At 56.9% G+C, this 21894-nt stretch overlaps 9 protein-coding genes across 9 annotated transcripts; 4 read left to right on the top strand and 5 right to left on the bottom strand.

Annotated features, from left to right (window-relative positions):
* Window positions 1-6: 6 nt before the first annotated feature.
* Window positions 7-856, bottom strand: PHSY_003953 (hypothetical protein; the record flags this gene model as incomplete). Its single annotated transcript, XM_012334570.1, has 2 exons — window positions 7-168; window positions 263-856. 2 exons carry the CDS (start codon window positions 854-856, stop codon window positions 7-9), a joined length of 756 nt encoding a protein of 251 aa, XP_012189960.1.
* A 455-nt stretch (window positions 857-1311) lies between these two features.
* Window positions 1312-2409, top strand: PHSY_003952 (U3 snoRNP-associated protein; the record flags this gene model as incomplete). The annotated part of the gene is made up of 1 exon (XM_012334569.1): window positions 1312-2409. The coding sequence occupies one exon, from the start codon at window positions 1312-1314 to the stop codon at window positions 2407-2409; it is 1098 nt and encodes a 365-aa protein (XP_012189959.1).
* A 441-nt stretch (window positions 2410-2850) lies between these two features.
* PHSY_003951 (hypothetical protein) lies at window positions 2851-3525 on the bottom strand (the record flags this gene model as incomplete). The annotated part of the gene is made up of 1 exon (XM_012334568.1): window positions 2851-3525. The coding sequence occupies one exon, from the start codon at window positions 3523-3525 to the stop codon at window positions 2851-2853; it is 675 nt and encodes a 224-aa protein (XP_012189958.1).
* A 1389-nt stretch (window positions 3526-4914) lies between these two features.
* Window positions 4915-5287, top strand: PHSY_003950 (hypothetical protein; the record flags this gene model as incomplete). Its single annotated transcript, XM_012334567.1, has 2 exons — window positions 4915-4948; window positions 5073-5287. 2 exons carry the CDS (start codon window positions 4915-4917, stop codon window positions 5285-5287), a joined length of 249 nt encoding a protein of 82 aa, XP_012189957.1.
* A 174-nt stretch (window positions 5288-5461) lies between these two features.
* PHSY_003949 (hypothetical protein) lies at window positions 5462-7091 on the bottom strand (the record flags this gene model as incomplete). The annotated part of the gene is made up of 2 exons (XM_012334566.1): window positions 5462-6853; window positions 6978-7091. The coding sequence occupies 2 exons, from the start codon at window positions 7089-7091 to the stop codon at window positions 5462-5464; spliced, it is 1506 nt and encodes a 501-aa protein (XP_012189956.1).
* Window positions 7092-8205: 1114 nt separating this feature from the next.
* Window positions 8206-10176, top strand: PHSY_003948 (carbamoylphosphate synthase large subunit; the record flags this gene model as incomplete). The annotated part of the gene is made up of 1 exon (XM_012334565.1): window positions 8206-10176. One exon carries the CDS (start codon window positions 8206-8208, stop codon window positions 10174-10176), a length of 1971 nt encoding a protein of 656 aa, XP_012189955.1.
* A 178-nt stretch (window positions 10177-10354) lies between these two features.
* Window positions 10355-15892, bottom strand: PHSY_003947 (vacuolar membrane-associated protein; the record flags this gene model as incomplete). The annotated part of the gene is made up of 1 exon (XM_012334564.1): window positions 10355-15892. One exon carries the CDS (start codon window positions 15890-15892, stop codon window positions 10355-10357), a length of 5538 nt encoding a protein of 1845 aa, XP_012189954.1.
* Window positions 15893-16619: 727 nt separating this feature from the next.
* Window positions 16620-18110, top strand: PHSY_003946 (hypothetical protein; the record flags this gene model as incomplete). Its single annotated transcript, XM_012334563.1, has 1 exon — window positions 16620-18110. One exon carries the CDS (start codon window positions 16620-16622, stop codon window positions 18108-18110), a length of 1491 nt encoding a protein of 496 aa, XP_012189953.1.
* Window positions 18111-18507: 397 nt separating this feature from the next.
* Window positions 18508-21240, bottom strand: PHSY_003945 (hypothetical protein; the record flags this gene model as incomplete). Its single annotated transcript, XM_012334562.1, has 1 exon — window positions 18508-21240. The coding sequence occupies one exon, from the start codon at window positions 21238-21240 to the stop codon at window positions 18508-18510; it is 2733 nt and encodes a 910-aa protein (XP_012189952.1).
* Window positions 21241-21894: the final 654 nt, after the last annotated feature.

Below are 21894 nucleotides of genomic sequence, written 5' to 3'. Positions count from 1 at the left end.
GGACTTTTAAGTGGAAGGCTGACCGTCGGTGGCTAGCAACTGCACCAACTCGACCTGCCGCTCATCTCCCCATCTGAACGCCAGCCCATCTTGACCTGTATCTTCGCCGTTGACCAAGCCTCTCAACGAGATATCGTAGACGATCTCCTCGATCTTCTTCACGTCGTACTGTTTTCGGCGCTCAAGAGAATGTGTTTTGTCAGCCATGTTACTTTTGTCTTTTTTCCTCGGCGTGTGTGTGTGGGGGGTAAGAAACACATACCTTTAGACTGTCAAACCGTTTTCTGAGACTATCATTTTTAAGATTCAGGAGCTGGAAACCGCCATGGACCTCTTTTACGAATCTGGCTAGTCTGACGGGGGTTCGGAAGTCACCGCCGGTGACGCTGTTGACGGCCAACCTAGGCAGTTCGTTGATGGCGTTGATTAGTCCATGCAGATAATCCTCCGTGACGAGCTGAATCTTTCCTTCCTCGTACCTATCCAATCCCATGACTTTGCCTACTTGAGCCTTCGTGACCAATCCGCCCGATCCGAGCAGCACGATCAACGCGATCAACGAGGTCAAGTTCTTCAACGGATACGAGAAATCGTCGCACCAGCGATAGAACGAATCCTCCGGTAGCAGCGTTGCCAGCTCAGCTATCGACGATCGAACTGTCGTCCACAGCGGCAGCGTTCGAGCGACGATTCCAGCGAACTGGTCAGGTGAGGATGCAGAGTGGACAGAATTGAGTTGAGCGGAGAGCGAGCGGTAGAGTCGATCGAGGTCTTTGGATTTTTCCCGCAAAGTGTCGGAGAGGAGACGTTCGGTTTCGAGCTGCTGGAAGAGCGGTTCGAACTCGGAGATGATCATTGAAGCGGGTAAGGATGATGAGGACGACATGATATAGGGATAGAGGGTGAGGATGAGAGTCGACGATGGGTTTCGAGGAGAGGGAGGAGCAAGTGCAATGCAAGCATTAAGGTTTGTGTTTGCTCTTGACAGAGCTGCCCTGAACCGGCCAATTTTTCTTCTTGTCGACGTGCATTCACTTCTGACGCCAAAAAGGTGGAGGTTAAGGAAGTTGTATTATGTAATCATTATAGGCCCAAGTTGTTCGGGGTGCAGAGGAATTTTTGAAAATTTCCCGTTTGCTTCGCTGTTGCAGGGTCACGAAACACATTTTCTTCTCGACTGGCGGCGCACACCAGACCCTTGCTTTCCACCTCCCTCCCTCCCTTCTCGTTCTCCGCATCCCTGCCTCATCGATCGCATCGTCCCTATCTCCCATCGGTGCATCCGACGCACTCCTCTCGGTTCACTCAGCCATGCCGACCAAGACCAAATCCACCGCTTCCGTCTCCGCAGCTGCGGCGGAGAAACCCATCATCGCCACCCCTTCCTCCTCCCAAATCGGCGTCTCCAACTCCAACCTCGACCCCACGCAGGTCCTCAAAGCCTTCCGCGCACTCTCGGCCCACATCGCTCGTCGATCCAAAACCTCTTCCACGGATCTTCCGCTCGACGGTCCTTCCGGTTCGCTTCGCGATCCGTCCAACACAGTGTACCTTCAACTGACCCTTTCGCACCTCAGTCCGACATCGCACGTCAAACCGGTGCGGATCAACCTCCCGCACGCGCTGCACACTCCGGGGGACGTGTCCGTTTGTTTGTTGGTGAAGGATCCGCAGAGGGAGTACAAGGATCTGCTGGTGGAGAGGGGGATCAAGTCCATCTCGAGGGTTGTCGGTGTGACCAAGTTGAAGGGCAAATTCAAGCCGTTCGATGCACGTCGGGCGTTGGTCCAAGATCATGATCTGTTCCTGGCCGATTCTCGCATCATTCCGACGCTACCGAACCTCTGCGGCAAAGTGTTCTTCGATGCCAAAAAACACCCTATCACGGTCAACTTGACCAAGAAAGGGTTGGAGGAAGAACTCGATTCCGCCATGTCCGCGACCACTTTCCTCCAAAACAAAGGCTCCTGCACAACGATCAAGATCGGTTACATGGCCAAACACTCGCCCGAAGAACTCACGGAAAACCTACTCGCTGTCATCCCCGCCGTCCTGAGTAGGGTCAAAGGTGGATGGGAGAACGTCAACAACATCGACGTCAAGACGGGCAACAGCGCCGCCCTCCCCGTGTGGAACAAAAAACTCGGTGTAAAGACACACGTCACCCCTTCTGAACCCCCAAAGGTGGAAGAAGCTACACCGACCAAGACAAGCAGTCCGGTGAAAAAGGTACAGGTGGCGGAGGAGGAGGAGAAGACTGCCAGTCCTAGTCCGAGGAAAACCCGTGCTACCGCGGCGATCAAGAAGGCAGGTGCAAAGGTCAAGCAGCAGGACGCTGCTACACCCACCAAAAGCACGCCGAAGAAATCCACCTCTAGCACCACAAGAAGCACCAGAAAGCTCAAGTAGATCGCAACTTCCCGTCCCCCCTCATGTACATAGTGTCAACGTTCCAACTCTGCTTCCCAGTTCTGCAATTACCAGCTTCAATTCCAACCCCGTCCCTCCGATTGATCTTCCAAACCCCCGCGAAAAAGTCTCCCTGAGCCCCTCCCTGTAACCTCTCCCTCCCTCTCTCATCGCGTGAGCAAGACACGTCAAAACTCTCACATCTCCGACACACACAAATCTCCACAAACTGCAGAGTGTGGAAAAACACCAATCATTATGAACAAGCAAAACAAAAAGTCATATCAAGGTCTGGTGCTCGAAATTTTTCGATCATAGCATGTCCTCGAACGCTCCCGAGCCAGCTTTCCAGATCAGCCGGTCTGCCGGGTAACAACAGCCGACCTCGTAGATCCGTAAAACCACCTGAGCGATCAGGGCGTTCAGCTGGCTGGCCCTCCTTCAAAACATGACGTACGTGATAGCGAATACGGCAAACGCAATAGCAGCGACAATGTGCACGGGAACACCCTCAGCAGAGGCGGTTTGCACGTTGCCAGACGACGAGCGTTTGGCAGCATCGAGCTCCTTTCTGAGCCGGGCCACCTCGGCCTGCAGTTCCGAGCTGGAGAGGTTCGAGGTGTCCTTGTTGGCAGCCGAAGCGCCCGACGTGGCACCGTTGACGACGCCCGATCCGGCGTTTCGCGTAGCCACCGCGGCTGCACCGACACCGGCAGCAGCAGCACCGCCAGCCGCATACAGAGCCTCCTTGGCCTTGACGGCCGACGAGCCGTCGGTGTTCGCCGAAGCGTTCTGGGCGGCAGCGATGGGGTTGTACGTCTGCGAAGAGTAGCTGTCGTCGCCGTTGAACTTGCTCGGTGTTCCTCGCACCGTGCTGTATCGCTCGTCGCCGTTGGCCTGGCTAGTGTTGCCCTCGTCCTCCTCGGCGAGCGGAGCGGTGGTAGCGGGGAGGTATGCGCATCGGATCTTTTGCTCGTGGATCGCCGACTTGTTCTCCTTTTCGATCGTAGGCCAGATCTCCTGGAGCGAGGCCGTCTCAAAGTCCGGAGTGATGATGGTTGACTGCACAAGGAACTTGTCTCGGCACTTGGCGGATGAGGGAGGCTCCTCCTTCATGGGCTGAAGGAGGACTTGCACCTCTACCTTCTCGCCCGGCTCGATACGACCCGAGTTGGGACGCACGCAGTACTGCTTGGGTGCGGTGGTCTTGACCTTGAAGGCAACGGGCTGGTTGTTGGGGTTCGAGACCGTCAGGGTGCGCTTCACCAGCTGGGTGAGAGGGCCTGTTTCGCGGGTGCAGTGCGAAATATGCAAAGGAAACACACAGCGAGGTCAGCAAACGTCACGACAGATGCATAGAGCGCATGCTCAAAAAGCACTTACGAGGAAAGCCGAGCTGAACGTGGGGACTAAGTCTGTGTAGAGGAAGAGAGACGAGGGGAATCAGAAAAGGCGGAAATCGTCAGCAAGTCTGTAGTTTTGCACCAAGCGTCGATGAATACGATCTGCCGCTGTCACAGGTGCTTTCTCGTGACAGCAACACCGGCTCGCCCAGTCCTGGCTGCGCAGCACCGCAATCGGTCTTGGAAGACTGATTCTGTACGCCATCGCAACATGCGTGTCGTGACAGCCTTGATCGATTTCGGCTCGACGGAAGGCGTTCCAGGAGATGTGATACGTACTCGACGGACATGTTGGGCGATCGATGCTTCTGAGCTTTTGAGCTTTTGCGGGTAGCCGGGGTACGAAGAGAAGAAGAGCCGCGTGGACGCCGTTCTAGCTTGAGAGCCAATGAAATAGAAGCTGGTTGGACAAGATTCGTCTGCTTTCAATCGTTGGAGGAGGAAAAGTGCGAACCAGAGTCAAGGTTCGAGACTGTACGACAGCGTTTTGAGGTCACCGCCGTTGGTTCGGAGGGATGCCGAGAAGTTGCGACGACCGTTGAGGACGAGCAGTGCAGGGTTTGCTTAGGATCGAACCACGGTCGAGGCTAAGCGGACGATGTGTGAGGATGGTGATGAGGTGAGGTGCACGATGTGGTGGGGCACGGGCAAGATCGACTTGAGATGACGACTGAGTGTGAGAGTGCGGGGGAAGATTTGGAGCAGGCGGTGACGGGGCTGTCCTGTCCTGTGCTGGTGGAGACTGACTCTGACGTCGAGAGAGGACACAAAAGAGAGAGCGAGAGAGCGAGGAGAGTATGCGGCTCAGCGAGCCGTCACTGTGCCATCTTGGACTTTGGCTCAAGCTCAAGTCAGACCGAAGAAGCGCGGCAGCGGCTCTGTTTCACAAAAGGCATCACAAGCACAAGCACAGGCACGACCAAAGAAATAAATGACGCTCGTCCAGGCTCCACGCTGCAGATTTTGTATTCGCCTTCCACATGTCACTGCTTTGAATCAAATAGAGCCGCTCTGCTGCCTTTGACAAATTGACAGGGCGGAAATAAGGAGGATAAATTGATTTGCCTCCTCCACCAGCACCTTCTTTCGTTTCGAGTTTGAAATGCGCCCTCGCTTAGGCAGCTGTGTGGTTCAAGGTCAGTTGGGCCTTTCTTTGCAGCTTTTCTGCGTGGGAGCACGGCCAATCCAATAGTTGGCCCGAGCCACACACACTATGGCCTGGTTCTGAGACATGAAGCTTCTTCTTGCCTATCTCCTCAGCCCGAGTTGAAGTTTTCGGGTTCGCGTCGCTTCAGTTCGAGCTGCATTCCTCCGCCTTCAGCCCAGCCCTTCGTTCCGTTCGGATGACGCAAGTCGAGCTTCCAAGGTTAGACCGTGGACGCGTGAAAGTGACGCTTTTGAGCCCGATGGTGCGAATCGTGGCATGCAATCGAGATACATCGCTGGTGCAACGCAATCACACACTGACCTTCTAAGCCACTCTTCATGTCACACCACGCCACATTTCACAAGTGACTAGCAGCGAGAGCACAGGGAAAGCCGCTGTTGCTGCCAGGATCGTGACTGGAATGGCAGAAAAGGCGATTGATCGAAGAAAGATAGACCACCGTATCATTGTCACTGCATCGAATACTACAGACCCTGTCGAATCACGACGACTTGAACTTGGAGCTGCCATCGGCATTAACATACTTGCTAAATGCTGCTTTCCAAGCTTCCTGACCATTGTTCTCGATAATATCGCCGTGCAGCATGATGATGCGTCGGAAGTCCCACTGAGCCACCGTCGACGCCGCATCGGCAAAGTTCTTCTTCCTCTCCTCCGTAGATCCACCCTTGGCTACACCGGGGATGCCATTCGCGATACCCGCTGTGCCCAGGAAGGTCTTGTGGAAGGCGGCATAAGGGTTGAACAGCTTTGAGAACCAGATGATGCCTGGAATCCACGACGTTGCTTTGCCCGACGGTGTGTTGCGGTACTGCTGGTTGCACGGCAGGTTGAACAGCAGATCCGCTGTGATGAGCGTCTTGCTGTCCTTGTGCAGAAATGCGACGTCCCTGTTGGCGAACGTGGGGAAGTACTGCGGCACCAGCTCCGATTCGTAGCCGTACTGGGTGGTGGGCGGATCCTTGCCGTAGATGCCGGTGAATTTGACATCGGGTCGCTTCTCCTCGTGACCTTCGGTGCCTACCACCTTGGCAGATGGATAAGCCGCGTGGAAGTCTTTGAGAAACAAGTGATGCACGTTATCCGGCGCGACGAGGTAAGCCACCTCGCCCAGGGCGTCGATCTTGGCCTTGGTGGGCTGGTCCAGAGGCGTAGAGGGGACGATCCACAGTCGACCGTCGCGCATCTTAATGGCGATGCTGCGACCTCCGATAGGCAGGATGCCGAAGCGACTGAAGGGGTAGTCGAATGTGGTGATTTCGGGCGTCACCTCCTGGATGTAGACGGGCGTCTTGGTGGGCTCGGTACCCGATGGACCGGGCTTGTTTGATGATGCCATGGTGTCGATGCTGCAGCCGCACTTGGACGAAAGCGATCTGGTGGTCGACGATGACGAGGCGACGGAAAACGAGTTCGCTGGCTTGAGGTTAGCTGTGCGATCAAGACGAAAGGCGAGGTTCGATGAGCCAACGCCAGATGACAAGAGATCGGGTCGCGCGGGTGAAAGTGCTCTTGAACGACCAATACGAGTGGACACGGAGAGTAGGGAGACTGCCGTTGGCTTCATGCAAGTGTGGGGCGATGGGAGGTATATGATGGTTGACAAGACAGCCCCGCTTCTGATATGAGAGAGCAGCTGCACTTTTGTGAACCAGCTCGTCGAAGGCTTAACCGTGTGGGAGCTGGGACGCAGGAAAGGAAGCGGATCGGCGAGCTTTGTGACCGAGAACCTTCCTGAGCGGCAGACGACATCCGAAGGCGCAGTTGCAACAAGCTCGCGTATAATCTCGAAGCTCGCATAGGCGATGTCGTGTTCGAGTGGAGGAATGGCACACATCACAGCGCCTCTCTGTGACTCTCTCTCGTGCTTCGGCTATCAATCCAACAAAAAAAAAACGAAAAAACCAGGCACGCCGCTTCTTTCATCATCACCGTCACACAGAGCCGCCGATTGCTCTGCATTTGTTTGTCGGAGTTGCTATCTTGCAGCCAATGACCTTCGCAGCGTCGGGAGATCGACATGCTTGACCTTGACACTTCAGACAGTTGACTCGATCTTGCTGTGTCATTCGCTCGGACATATCGAAGCAATCCTCCAGGAGAGGCTTCATCGGCCGTTTCGAAGTTCAACCCTGCGATTGCGTCCTCCAAGGCTGTGTGACGAGTCGCGACAGATAGGGTTCGCGCAGCGATTCGACGCCCAAACCATTTCGCTTATGCACACTCGCCGAAATTCAGCAGAGCTCCAACAGTAGGAAGAAGTGAAAATCAGGTCATTTCTTCGCATTGCCTTCCGACCCCGAAGCGGTCGGTATCACCGGAAGATGATGCCGGGGGAGCGTTTCCACATATCATTCGAGATCCTTGCATTCGGAAAAAGCCCTTGAAGGCAGCAGTCCTTGTTTGAAAAGAACGGCTCGATCGGCCCGAGTTGGGAGCCGGGTTTGACTGAGTCTGCGTAGGCGCGACAGTCAATCTCTAGCAGGTAAGATCGATGTCACGCACCAGACATCCCGATCTTCTTCCGTAACAAGTGTTCTATCAATATCGCCACGATTGCGAAGGATTAACGCCGATTTCCTCTCACGAACGGGTGTACCAACAAATCGCATGCCACATGGAAAGCTGCCGATCCGAGGCAGAAGACAAGGGTGAGCTAAGGCTGCATGCAGCTTGACAGGGTCCAATCGTGTTCACGTTGGAAGGAGCTCACCGCTTCCACCTCCGCAGACAAGTTCTTCCGCAGCTCTGCTCAGGGATTGCGTCCAGTCAGCCCAATATCGGCGGATCAGCCGACGGCAGCGACAGCTTCTCTGATGTGATCTCGTGTGGTACAGAGCGTCGTGGATGCGAGTCGGGAAGGTCCCGAAAAACCTACGGAAGCATTTTGTCTTTGGATCTGATCCAGTCGCTTGCTCCACATGCGATTTTTCCGAACTCCTGGCGTTCTGCAGCTCAGCTGTCAGCGCGCCGTCAGGGTCCTGCCTCTCTCTCACTGTCCAGGCAGATCGGCGTGGCTTTGGTCATCCGGAGGTGCCGACTTCTTCTCGAAGCTGAATCACTCTTTGCATGCAATGATCCTATTGCTCCGTTCTCATCGAATCCACGCAAACGCATTCGCTACAGAAGCAAACTACCTCAGCGCACCTGCTCTTGCTTCCGACGTGACCACCATCTCTAATCGTCGGCCGGTATCCTCCTCCTGTTCGTCTCTCGGCAGCCGCGATGGCGCAACAGCTTCCAAATCGAGTGCAGTCGACACTTTCGACGCTGCTGCTGTTGGGTTTGTCGCTCGTCCTCGCGCCCGTCTCCTTGATCGTTTCGCTCTTGTTCTCCCTCACTCACGCCGGAGCCCACAAGCATGTCCCCAACCAACATCGCTCCCGATCGTCGGGATCATTCGCAAACGGTCACTCTGATGCTCGTCCCACCCAACGTACGGTGTTGGTCAACGGAGCACGCATGCAAAAGTCGCTCGCCATCTGCCGCACATTTGCACGCAACGGCTGGAAAGTCGTTCTCGTCGAAGAGCAAGGTTGGGGGAATCTCGCTGCCACCCGCTTCTCAAACTCCGTTTCCAAGTTCCATCTCCTGCCATCTTCCTCGCTCCCGGCAAGCAAAAACTCGCGTCATCAGGTGACACCGTACATCGAAGCGCTGGTTCGAGTGGCGGTGAGCGAAAAGGCCGACCTATTCTTCCCATGCTCTGGCGCGGGCAGTACGGGTCAAGATGCCATCGCTGCCCAGATCCTGCTCGAAAAGACGCGCGGAAGGGTACGGAGCATGATCCAGCCCCCTCAGCTGGTAGAGGCGCTGCACGAGAAGGATCGCTTCATCTCGCTGCTACAGCGTCTCGAGATGGCAGCTCCACGCAGCGAGATCGTGTTCTCCGTCGACGAGGCCCTTGCAAAGCTGCGAAGCGAAGGATACCCGCGTTCTATTCTCAAATGTGCTGCCGAACTGGACGATATTGGACGGGCGGATATGACGCTTTATCCCTTGCTGGATGCACAGACGGATGAGCCGGACTGGGAACGAACTCGCAAACGTCTTTCCAACCTCTCGATTCCATTGTGTGCGCGAACACCGTACATCCTGCAAGAATTCATCGGAGATCGCACAGACAAGTCTCCACAAGCCCGAGGCGACAAAAAGACGGCAAAGTCTTCGGAATGGTGCACGCACGCCACGGTGGTAGATGGCAAACTGACAGCCTTTGTCTGCTGCCCCAGCAACGACATGCTCATGACCTACTACCCTGCGTCGCACACCATCGTCGGCGAGCTTGCACTACGTTGGACCTCGACGTTCCTGTATCGGCTCGAGAAGCTGGGCTTGTCTCCTTCATCCAAATCCGCGATCCCATTGAGCCCTCTCACGCGAGATACGCAGTGGAACCGTGACACGTTGGTCGGCAAACACGCTCCCCTCGACGCAGGCATCACGGGGCAGTTCAGCATGGATTTCATCTACCAACCTGCCACGTCCGATCAGCCGGAACGACTCGTGGCGATCGAATGCAACCCACGCGTCCACACTGCGATATGCCTGCTCGTCAACAATCCGAGGCTGGGCGAAGCGTTGGTGCCTGCGTCAATGTCCAGGAAGGGCCATGCAGCCTTAGATGCTGTCCGAGTGGAGTCGATGGATGAGATCACCTACCTGTCTAGCCTTTCGCTGCCGGTGATGGAGTCTCCACCAGACGCTCACTTGGCAACCCAGGCCGAGCTGAAAGCGCTCACCTCGCTACCTCCTACATTCGCTTCCTCTCGCGTTCGATTCTACCACGCCAAGAAACTGCTCCAACAAGCCTACTTTTCCGACAGCGCAACCCTGCCGCAGAGCTGGATCGGCCACGACCTGCCTTCCCGCATCCTGACCTCCTCGCGCTGGCTCTCCAATCCCTGGGTGCAGACGATCATGCGATCCATCCATCCATTCTGGACCACATCCACAGCTGCTGACTCGGACGTAATCACCATCCCCAACGCGAGCGGAGGGGTCGAATCCTTCGATCTGTCAGCTTCGGCTCCCCTGCCACCGTTGACAGATCCGAGCTTTGCCAAGGACGATCCTTGGCCGTTCTTCGCGCTGTACCATTTGCAGTGGCCGCAGCTGTTGCTCTGGCAGCTCGTGGTCAGGGGGAAAAAGTGGAGCAGGATCAACGTTTCTACCGCACGCATCTTTGAGTGCTGAAAGGAGAGGTCGTCTACCGAGCAGGCCTCACTGCTTGGTCCTCTCCAAATCGGATCGAAGACCATCACAACCACGCTTCGCTTTATCTTGTGATTCACCAAACCACTCACTTTTTGATACCAAGATCAAATCACCATTGCATTCCATACGCAAACAAACCCACCGTCTACTCGGACTTTCACCTGTCAGACCCCAACTGAGCCAACCCTTGCATCCCCATCCTCTCACCTGCCGAACTCTGGTTGCTCCCCTGTCGACTCTTCCCCCTCCCCTGCTGCTCCTCACCCTGCTGCCACATGCCCCGCACGTACTCCTTTGCCAGCTCCTCTCTCTCCCCCTCCTCCCTCTCCACCTGATACAGTTGCGCCAGCACCTTCCTATAAAACCTCTCCAACTCATCTCTATCCGCACAGAAGGTCGTCAACTCCAACCTGAGCTTGTCCGCGTCAGCCGCCGCAGCAGCCGAGGCTCCCTCCACCGCCTGCTGCTGTCTCGCATTCTGCTGTCTCGGGTTGTGCGAGTGACTGTTGAACAGACGGTTGTTGAGCCAGAGAAAACCGTCGAGACCGCCGAGCACTTGGACGAAAGCGACGCCGGATCGGTGGACGAATTGACTGTACTCAAAGGTGTTGGGTCGACTGCTGTAGGTGATCTCGACGTCCTTGGGATAGCGTGTGCTGGCTTCTTGATCGAGCACGAATCCGAACTTGCGGAGAAGCGCGTATTCGAACCACAGCTCCGGTAGCGTTCCACGCGGCAGGCGGGATCGATAGGTTTCAGGACCGGGCGGCGGGAGCGAAACCTCGATCTGCACGGGTGCTTGGAACGGGTTGTGCAGCGAGACGTCTTTGATCTGACCGATGGGCGCTTCGATGAGACGTAGGCCGTAGCGCTCGAGGGTTCGCGTCCAGGATTGGACGGCGTCCTCGATGAAACGCGCCGAGGTGGAGAGCCAGTGGATCTGGAAGTTGAAGCCGTTGGCAGGGTTGTGGGCGATATCGTGGTGGAGGAAGGCCACTTCGGCGCGGTCGGATCGTCGACCGGGATCGACGTCGATGACGATGCTTCGCGACAGTTGCACCTTTTTCTTCTTCTTCGTGCCAGAAGACATCGTCAGAGAGGGAGGATGGGGATGATGCAACGAAGAGCTACGAGAATGTCCACCAGCAGACGATCGCGAACTCGTCGGTGCAGCAGAGGCCACGTTCTTCTCAGCTCCAACCTCGCCACCAGAGACGCGCCTGGAATCGCTCGGGTTCAACCCAGAATGCTGGGTGGAAGAATGAACCAGCGGTCTCACCGAATCCTTCTCTGCGAACGACCCGCGCTGACTATCCGTGCCCCTGAACCAACCCTTCGGACCCCTCGTACCAGCATACTCGCTCTTGAGCCTGTAAAAGTAGTGTCCATCCAGGAATCCGTGCACCTTGTGCACATGTTCGAACAACCCATCCTCCATCAACCTGATCCCCCATTCCACAGCTTCTTCTCTCGAGCGCACATCCGCATACTCGCTGCACATCCACGAGACCATATCGGCACCCGTGAAGGTGTCCGAATACAACATCCTGTGCCAGATCCTATCGTTGATCACCAGACCTCCGGATCGCATGTCGCGAGCAACCGCGTCGATAGCGCGACCGGTGAGCGCCTTGTGCATGCGCTTCTTTGCCGACGCAGATTGTGCACGCTGCTTCGCGTTCTCCTCCGCGAGCTGCTTCATAAAGTCCTCGTCTTGCAGCGACATGGCGGGATCGAGCGAGGTCGGCAAGAACCTCTGTACGTGCGACTGATCGCGCTCCTCTCTGCTCCTTACGAACTTTGCGCGGTGGAAGAGCTCCGCCAGCTTGTCTGTGCCGATCAACCGGATCTCTTCGTCATCCAGCTCTTCGCCCGTCGGCGCCGTCATCGGCGGGGGCGACCCTTCGCTCGGTACCAACACAAACCTCGTGCGCCAGTACCTCAACGACTCGACAAACTTTTCATCCACGTATCCGGCGATCAACGAGTCCAGGTATGTCCAGTTATAGCTCGCTGAGTCCGGGTAGTTGAACCGCGCCTTGACGGTTTGGTACCCGGGCAGGTGTCGAGGCCAGATGCAGCACTCGTAGTCGATCGGGTCGGTCGAGTAGTCTGTGTTGCGGACGTATCGTTTGACGTTGATAGCATGGGTCGATCGGTCGTAAGAGATGCGGTGGATCTGGTTGGTCACGCTGAGGAAGATTGGATTGCCCGTCGCCAAGTTTCCAGGCTGAAGCAGTTCGGACGGCCATCGTAATGTAAAGTGCTTGGGGTCGACGAGCTTGCGACTCGACACGGCTCGCGTTTGCTTGCTAGCAGGAACGATGAACTGGTAGCCCTGCGCCAGTCGGTGAAAGGTCATCTCGCGAAGCACCGCCAGCGCCGGATGTGTAGAACTCGACTTCTTCAGCAAAAACGAAGCCGTCTCTGCCGAGATAGACGTCGTATGAGGGTGCTCGCTCCACATCGCCGCCAAGTCGCTCTCCGTGGGCAGATACAATGTAGTCAGAGGCAGACATGCCGGCGTCGTCATCGATCGCCACTTGACAGCGTGGTGGTTCAAGCGCCTCGGGAACAGATGCTGCCATCGAAGCAGCTGCGACGAAGCACCTTTGAGATTCTTGCTCGGATTCGACGGATTGACCAATGTCTGCTTTTCCACCTGCGCGCGTTGCGCGTATTGCTGCCGAGCTTCTTCTTCCTCCAACTGCTGCTCGTACGCCTCCTGATCGCGGAGGATCTTTTCTTCCGTCTCGAGCTCATGTCGAGAGCGTGGAGTCTGCTGAGCAGGGATCTTGATGGGCGCAGGACTGGACGCCTCGTGCACCGACAGAAGCGAAGAGGTGCGCGACATGCGGCCGGGCATCGGCGGTCGTCGAGCCGGGCTGGAACTCTTGCTCGGCCCACCTGCCTGTTGACGCAGCTGTGCACTCAGCACTTCTTGCATACTGCGTGTGGCGGGCGTCGAGAAGTCTGGGGCTGCTTCATCGTCAACTTCGCCCGAGCGCTCCGAGCTGGCGGAGCGTGATGGCGTCGAGCCGGTCAACGTCTTCCACAGCCAGCTGTAGCCCTTTGCTTTCGACTGCGCTGGCGACCTCAACGCGCCGACACTGTCATCCATTTCGCTTGGCTGCTTTGCACCGGCACCGGAGTCTTCCTCCTTATCAAAGGCGTGCGATGTCGCAGATAGCACGGCGTCCGTCGAGGCGACGATGGCCATGGCCTTGCCGATCGGCTCCATGGGCAAGAAGCCTCGTGAAAACGTGTTGATCGATCTGATCGATCCAGCTCGTGACTTGGGCTTGGTCGTAGATGTCACAATCTGCGATATCGGTCTCGCTAGGGGAGGCCTCGAGGGCGTTTCATCGAGCACCGTGAACCGTGATTTGTTCGGCGATGCAGTCGGCGATGCAGGCGCTGAATCACTTCGGTCAGCCTCGTTTTCGCGGAATGACGCTTCTCGACCTAATCTTGACAATCGCGTCTGCAGAATCGGCGGTCGAGCTGCCCCAGCTTTGCCCGGCGAGATCGAGGACGCAGCCGAATTCGCGTTGGTGCTCGGCAAACCTCCATAACCTGAGCTCGGATTCCGACGCAGACCTGGCCGATCGAAAGGCTTGTGCACATCGCTCGTCGCTGGGCTGCCCGTGGTTGCGTTGGCATTGGCATGTGCACCGGACATCGGCAATCCACGAGGTTTCGGTTTGAGATACGGCGGCACGTCGCGAAACACATCTCCATCGAACCGTTCTCGCGCGATGCGTCTCTGCTGTTTGGGAGAGAGGCCGACGAGAGCAAGATCCGACAGCTCGCTGTTGCGGGGCTCGGAATGAAAGCCCGAGCTCGACGGTCCGACATGTCGAGGGAGATAGAAGGAAGATTGCACCGACGAAGCCTTGTTGACCGTCTTGAGGTCTAGGTACGGGATGGCGATATCCGAGATCTGATTTTCCATGAACCCCATCATCTGGACATCGTACATCTTGCAACGCGGCACGAAACGGTCAGCCCGGAATGGCTTGTCCTGTTGCAGATTGTAGAAGCTGCAATCGATCCAGTGCGGCATGGAATAGAAATCTTCCTCCTCTTCGACCGGCTTCCTGGAATCGAAGTAGAGCGGATCGGGAGGATTGGCAACCGCCATTGCTGTCGCAGCTAAGCGAGAGGAGGAATGACGGGACAGCAGTCCGGCTTGGCCCGGCCTGTGCACCGTCACGCCTGGTCCGACACCAGGTCCTGTGCGACGCTGCGGTCGATTTTGACTGGCAGCTTTGCTCTGCTTGAGCTCGCTCGGATCCGGGTAGTGTGACTTGAAGTGAAACAAGGGCACCGAGTGAAGCGGCATCTTGGTTAGGCAGACAAGATCCAGGCCGGTGCCGTTCTCGATCATACGCTCGGTGGTGATGCGTAGCAGCTTCTTGTCGGCATCGAAGTGACCCGTTCCCGCGGTAACAAACACCATGGATAAACCTGTGCGGTTGAGATCGCGATCGATGTAGTGCTCATCGAAAGGGTTGAGGGCCAAGTTAATGGCTTCGAGCAAGTTGCCTTCGTACGAGTACGAGATGCGGCCCGCCATGTGGACACGATCGCGGATCAAGTCGGCGTGCAGCTCCTCGTGCGAGGCAGCTGGACCAGAGATCGGCCTTCGTATCAAGAGAATGTCGTGCTGGAAGCGGAAGAACTCTTCCTTGAGCGTCGTCATGACCGCGTCCCAGTTACAATTGGATTCTAGGTCGACGACAACCTTGTAGTAGTCGATGTAGTACCGCCCCCTCGCATCCTGCCGAATAGGTCCTTCGAGCATATGGATTTCCGATTCGTCGTAGTGCACGCGAGCGAACAGTATCACGGTCAGGATGTGATTAGTCGGAATCGATCTCCATCGCCTCAAGAGTTCCGGTATGAAACCTTGAAGCGCCTTCTCGTAGTAAATCTCACCATCCTCGTCAAATTCCCACATCTCCCTGGCCAGCTGGATAAATAGGTTGTACTTTGCCGACTCGGAGCGGAAGATGGCTTTGGTGGACGCAGAGACGTAGCCGCTGGTGACCTTTTTCTCCTTGATAAAGATGCGACCGATAGTAGCTCTGACGCTGCCTGCCAGAGTGACCTTCTGACCGCAGTACACGCAGGTATCCTCCAGATTCTGAAACACCCTCCACATCTCGGCTCGACCGACATACTGATCTCGAAAGTAGAGCTCGACATGGTCGATGGTAAAGTCATCCTTGGACACCCTGGAGAGCACAGCTTCGGCACGATTGTAGAATCCATAGTTGTTGGCAATGTTCTTGGAAACGCTGACCTGCAACTGGGGCTGACGTGCGACAAAGTCGGCATCGGCAGTGGCCTGTGCAGCGCGAAAGACAAAAGTCGCCTTGGTGGAGAATTGGCGACTTCGATCCTTCGGACCAAAGGGTATATTGTTGTGTGGCAGTCGGGAGCCTGCTGGCAAGGTGAGCTGTAAAAGGTCGGATTCGGCAACTCGGGGCAGCGAATACTCTGGATTGAGCACGACCTCGTTGCGTGAAAAATTGGGTGGGTCGTGGGTCCATAGCGTGATGGGTCGATCGTTGATCTGCGGACGCTGCTGGCGTGTGGAAGATGAGGAGGAGTGACGACGATCGCTGGCTGAGGAGAAGCGGTCTACGCTGAGCGACGTCGCCCGGCTCGAGGGGTATTGAGGTGCCATTACGAGCAGATGGGAGCAGGCTTCTGCTCACGCTGTTGACCCAGCCTGCGGAAGATTGTTCCTTTGCTCGGAGCTAGCTCGCTCAGCCGAGCAGGAGGGGTGTGCTGTCTGACAGCATGGCACTCCGCGCGAATGGTGAGGAGAGTTGTTCGATGACTGATGCCGAGATGAAGAGCGGTCGAAATGTGCCTGGGATAGTATGCTGCGAATCAAAGGACCACCGACGCCGTTCGGCGATCTTCCGACGATTGGTGGGACCTGCTTGTCTCGGCCCAGCTCGCTTCTGTCCAAGGATCGGCGACTGGCTTCAAGGTGCTACCTCTGCACCGGAAGCTTAATGTCCAAGGGTCGTGGGAAAGTGACTGTGTAGAGTGTGAATCAAAGGTTGAGCATAAAACTGACCAGTGCGAAACGGGGTCCACACCGTGAGCGAGCGGCTGCAGCTTCGGGGGGTCGGAATTTCCGAGCGACTATCGGTGAAAATGCACCCGATGGGCACAAATAGCGGCAAGGTCCCGATTTTTCTCACTTCTGACAGCTCTGTCGCAACACACACACGCGCAGTCTCTCGCGGCGCTCAACTTTATTCTCTGAGGGCAGTGTTGGTCGGCTCGCGAAAAGCGGTGGCATCTTCCTTCCTCTTTGTCTCTCCGTTCCTTGTCACCCTCATCATCGGCATCGCACTTGCTCGCATCGCCAGTCTCGGGCGAACGTTGGCCTCTTCATCATGGCAGTGGCCTATTCGAACGCGAGGTCCTCCACCACCGGGCCACGCCAAGCACCCGGCGCACCAGGCAACTCATCCTCCTCCCCCACCGCCGTCTTCCAACTCCCGCCCAAAGCACGACTCTATCTCCCATCATGGCTGCACTACCTCCTCTCGCGCATTCTCGCCGCCGCTACACGCCTGTCCTTTTCCACCTCGATCCGCGAAAACCTCGATCGCTTCCGCGCATGGTCGCCCGGTAAAGGCGAACGCTTCAAGTATGGCTTCCTGCTCTTCATCGCGCTCTTTTCGCTCTTCGTCATGGAAAGCCCCGCCTTCCCCTACAAGCTCATCATCCCGGCACTGTACACGACCACACTTCTGTTCCCCGTCACTTCGCAGTTCTTTCTGCCGGCTGCACCGATCTTTGCCTGGCTCATCTTGTTCTATTCGTGCAAGTTCATCCCCGCCTCGCTGCGACCTCACATATGGGTGTCCGTGCTGCCGACGCTCGAAACGATCTGGTATGGGGCTAACATATCGGACATCTTGACCCAGTTCGGTCATCCGATCCTCGACATTTTAGCTTGGTTGCCGTACGGCGTGATTCATTTCGCAGCCCCGTTCTTCGTCGCCTCGTTCCTGTTTGTCTTTGCACCACCTTCGTCGGTCAAGGTGTTTGCGCAGGCGTTCGGGTTCATGATGTTGATCGGCGTTATGATTCAGATTGTCTTTCCCTGCGCTCCACCTTGGTACGAGTTGAGGGAAGGTCTGACGCCCGCCAACTACGGCATGCGAGGTTCACCCGCGGGTCTAGCGAGGATCGATGCGCTGTTCCACGGGCACGGATACACGCTCACGTTCACGGGCGCACCGGTCGTCTTTGGTGCTTTCCCATCGTTGCATGCCGGAAACGCGACGATCATGGCGCTCTTCTGCAGCTACTTTTTCCCTCTGAAGCTCAAGTTGGCGAGGGTGAGGCTGGACGCGAGGGTGTTGTATTGGGGCTACTGCTCGGTGTTGTACTGGGCGACGATGTATCTGATGCATCACTATCTGATCGACTTGGTAGCGGGGGCTTGTTTGGCGACCTTCAGCTTCTACTTTTTCCTCACCGACGAGATTCGCGAGGCGATGGAGCAGAACTATCCCTACCGAAATTCGAGCGCTGCTCCGCCGAGTGCAGCGCCGCCTAGCGATCGACCGGATCTAGCTTTCGCATCGACGGGAGCGGGGCAGAACGAGATCGCGTTGGACACGCTGCGCAGCAACGGCGGTGCACCGTACATCGGCGGGCAGGGTGGTGCCGATGGGGATGTGGAGAGTCAAAAGTTGAGGCCAGAGGTGATTTTTTCGATCGACGAGACGGCGGGAGCTGACGCTGGAGATATCGCCGGGTCGAACGCGGACGAGGAGAGGAGGAGGGAGATGGCGGCAAAGATGTTGGCGAGGACAAAGAGTCCGGTGCAGAGGGTGAGGAGCCCTGCGATTGCGAGGGACGACAATGCGTGAAGGTCGGAAGGATGGAAAGAGATGAAGGATACGGAATGGGCTCCATCTGTACAACTAGACTCACCTTTTGCATATACACACACACAAGCATAACAATCTCAGACAGGTTTTCACGCACCCGGCTGCACACCAAAGCGTGCAGATCTGCATCCTCTCTGTTTTGCGTCCAGACCTCTCCCGGCTTACAACAGACGTCTCCAGCAGCGTACTTAGTCGGCGACTGAGGATCGATGCAAACAGCCTGATACTGCCATGGTACCTCGGCTCATTCGTCCTAGCTCAGACCCGCTTCATTCTTCCCGGTTCCGCAGCCCTCAACAGCAACTTCGACCAATTATGGAAACACATCACTTCATCGAATCTCAGACATAATTACACTTGAACCGTTCGGGGAGGATCAAAGATCCACGTCGAAAGCGTCGGACCTCCAACCGCTGTCGTACCTCTCCTTTCTCTCCTGCTTCTTGGCCTCGGCGGTCAGCTTATCCGCCTCCTGCTTGACCTTTCCACCCTTACCCCTGGCTTCGCCCTCGAGACCCTTGACGCCCTGTCTGACCTGCTGGACCGCCTCGTTGGCGCCCTCCCTCAGCTCCTGTGCGCCCTCCTGCACCTGCTGGACACCCTGTCTGACCGACTCCTCGATCGACTGGTATCTCTCCATCTGCTCCTTGGCATACCTGAACGGCCCTCCCTTACCGGGCAGGAGCTGCTTCGAGTAGCTCGCACCGATGGCCAGCTTGAACTCGTCGTTGGCTCCTTCCACCCTCCATCCCTCGGCCAGACCGACTTGGCTCTTGGCGTGCTTGCTCTTGCTGCCGTACGGCTCGAATGCGTCTGTGTCCGGGGCAAAGATCGCCTTGAGGTAGGCTTTGGTAGAAATACCGCTGCCGTTTTGGATGGCGGTCTTGCTGTAGCTGTTGATGACCTTGGCACGCTGCTGAGCGGCCCAGAGGGAACGGTCTTGGTTCTGAAGGTAGTTCTTGATGTTCTCCTCCAGAAGCTGTTGGAAGACGCGCTTGAGAACGGGTCGGACGAAGGGCATGAGGAAAAAGTTGAGGAACCAGTGCTTGGTCTGTCGCACTTTCACCTTGAAGCTCGACATGTCGACGCGAACACCGCGGACCTTGTAGAACGACTCGTCATCGTCGTCGTCAGCGTTCTCGAGCTTGACGACGAAGCTCGTTCCGTCTTTGCCGCCGAGATCGAGGTCGAGGAATCCGTAGTCCTCCCATCCCATCCACCCGGTCTTCTTGTTGATGTAGTAGGCTACGTCGGCAGCCTTGACGCGAAGACCTTCGATCTCGAGGTAGAGGTAGGCGTCAAAGTTGCTGCCGAACGAAGAGCGACGCTGGTCGAGGGTCAGATCGTTTCGGTTGATGATGCGGACACGATCGGGTACGAAGGATGCGGTGGAGGCGGTGAGCGAGAGATCGTCGATGACGACATCCGCCTCTCTCGAGATGTACTCGATCCTGGGGAACGGGATGGAGCGGATCTCGTTGATCAGACGAGGGATGAACACTTCGACCGTGTCGCGCACCAAACCGCCAGCCTGGTTGCGCAGATCGTTGAACAGGTTGAGCACGCCTTGGCCAGGACCGTTGGCAAAGATGCGTTCAAAGTCGATAAAGTTGACGTCGGAAGCGAGCTTCTCGAACCGCTGGCCGAGTTCGCGCAGCTCGGCATCCTCCTCGAGACCGTGGACGAATTCAGACATCTCGTCCATGGTCTGGTTGAAGTCGGAGCGGAGCTTCGAGAGCTGCTTGTTGGCCTCCTTGCCGGTGGCGTTGAAGAGGCGTTGAGCTCGGTCGTACAGGTCCGAAGCCATGCGGTTGGATCGGTTGGTCTGGATGAAGCCGTCTTCGTTGAGCGCACGGTCGATGAAGGCCTTGACGTCCTCGACAAAGTCGCGCAGTTCCCGGCTCTCCTTGGACGCCTCCTCGTCGTAGATCTGCTTGGCGTGGTCGAGCAGGTTGCTGACCGACTCTTGGACGGGGTCGAGCGATCGACCGGCAAACGTCTCGAGGATCTCTTTGAGCTGCTGGAACGCCTCGCGCATGTCCTCGTTGGCCTCGGCCTCGGGGCTGTCAATGTCGACGTCGGTCTGCTCCTTGGCCTTCTCGGCAACATCCTGAACGATGTCGGTCCACTTGTTGGCGATCGAGTAGAGACCGTTGAGCGCGCTCTTGAATTCGGGATCGCGTTCGACGCTGTCGACGATCTGCTTGACCCGCTCGAGGAAGGCATCCTTGACGTCATCGGGGGTCTGCTCGTCGACCCACTTGGCAGCCTGATCAGCCGACTGCCTGAGGTTGTCCTGGGCCTGCTTGGCACCCTTCTTGGCCTGGTCCTTTGCGTTTTCGAGGTCCTTCTTGCCGGGAGCACGAACCTCGACCGCGTCGCCGCGTTTCTTTCGCTCCTCCTCGCTAGGACGCAGCTTACTCTCGGCACCGCCAGCCTTTTGGGCGGCAGTAGCGGCTGCATCGGCGGTGAGATCGCGCAGCAAGAACTGGATGTCGGCCAACAGATCACGGAAAGCCTTGGATGTGAGCAAGAGCTGGCCGATGTGCTTGATCTCACCAAGAGCCTTATTGGCGTCCTTCTTGGCTTGATCGAGCAATCGGCCGTCAGCACCGACCGAGGAGGCGCTGGGAAGTTGGGCCGAGATGCCGCCTTCGTCGGTGACGTTGATCGAGGCTTGCGAAGTGTGGTAGAGGAACTTTTGGATCTTGTCGTCGCCGTTCTTGCTTTCGCCGATGCGCTCGATGCAGGCGAGGATGCCCTTGATGTCTTGCAAAACGGTGGCACCTTGCTGGCTGAGCTTGGTGGAGCCAGAGACGGAGCGCTCGTCAAGGACGGGGCTGGACATGATGGCCTCGATAAAGTTGTTGAGCTGCTTCTGCGAAGGAAGCTTGCCGGCCTTGATAGCACCGATCATCTGAGCGACGCGGGCGAGGGTCTGGCGGGAGGGAGCGATTTGACGGGCCTGCTCCTCGATGTTGTCGGGGTCGACACCATAGTGACGGGCGGTGGCCTTTGCGTCGCGAGCGGCCTGGTTGCCGAACTGCTCGACGCTCTGACGCGCCTGGCGGCTGTGGGTGGGAAGGAGAGGTTCGCGTTCAGACGACATGGTGACAAAAGAAACGCTAATGGAGGGTGCCGTGAAGGAAGACGGATGACGTTTCGCCGGCTACTCGTGTCAGCGAGGGAGGAGAACTGATGGAAACGAAGGTGCAGCTGAGAAGCAACTCGTCCGAGTCGAGTCTAGCTGGGCTTAGCAAGTCGAGAGCTTGCAGAGGAAAGGAGAGGAACTGTAAAGCGGGCTAAGAGCTAGATGGAGGAGGAGAGGAAGATCGCTTGTGGACCCAGACCGAAAGAGGATGCCACCTTAAGTACTCAGCTTGGGAAGCACGCCCAGGCTCGTCGCCACTCAAGACCTTCACAAGGGCTGAGTTGGACGGGGCGGTGCGAGCGAAGCTCGGTGAGCCAATGGAAGAGGGAGCACGTTGAGAGTCCCTACGTCGGAGCTCTGTGTGCAAGCGGAGCCATGGCAGGCGCACAGTCACTCTGTGCATGAATCACGGGAGAGCACGCTTCTCACCACATCACGAGATTCGCTCGAGCTTTTGCCTGTAGATTGCGATGCGATGTTGGCTCAGCCAGCATGTGACGCTATGGCTTTGGTGCTTCGGTAAAAAACCATGCTGAGTTGCCTTTTGGCGGACAGGACGCTCAGGGTCTGGTGCGGGGGGGCGCATGGATGGCCGGGTCACGTCGTCATCGA

Source organism: Pseudozyma hubeiensis, assembly GCF_000403515.1.
Source record: "Pseudozyma hubeiensis SY62 DNA, scaffold: PHS38, whole genome shotgun sequence".
In the NCBI taxonomy this organism is placed as follows: Eukaryota; Fungi; Basidiomycota; class Ustilaginomycetes; order Ustilaginales; family Ustilaginaceae; genus Pseudozyma; species Pseudozyma hubeiensis.
This window is presented reverse-complemented; position numbering and strand designations above follow the sequence as displayed.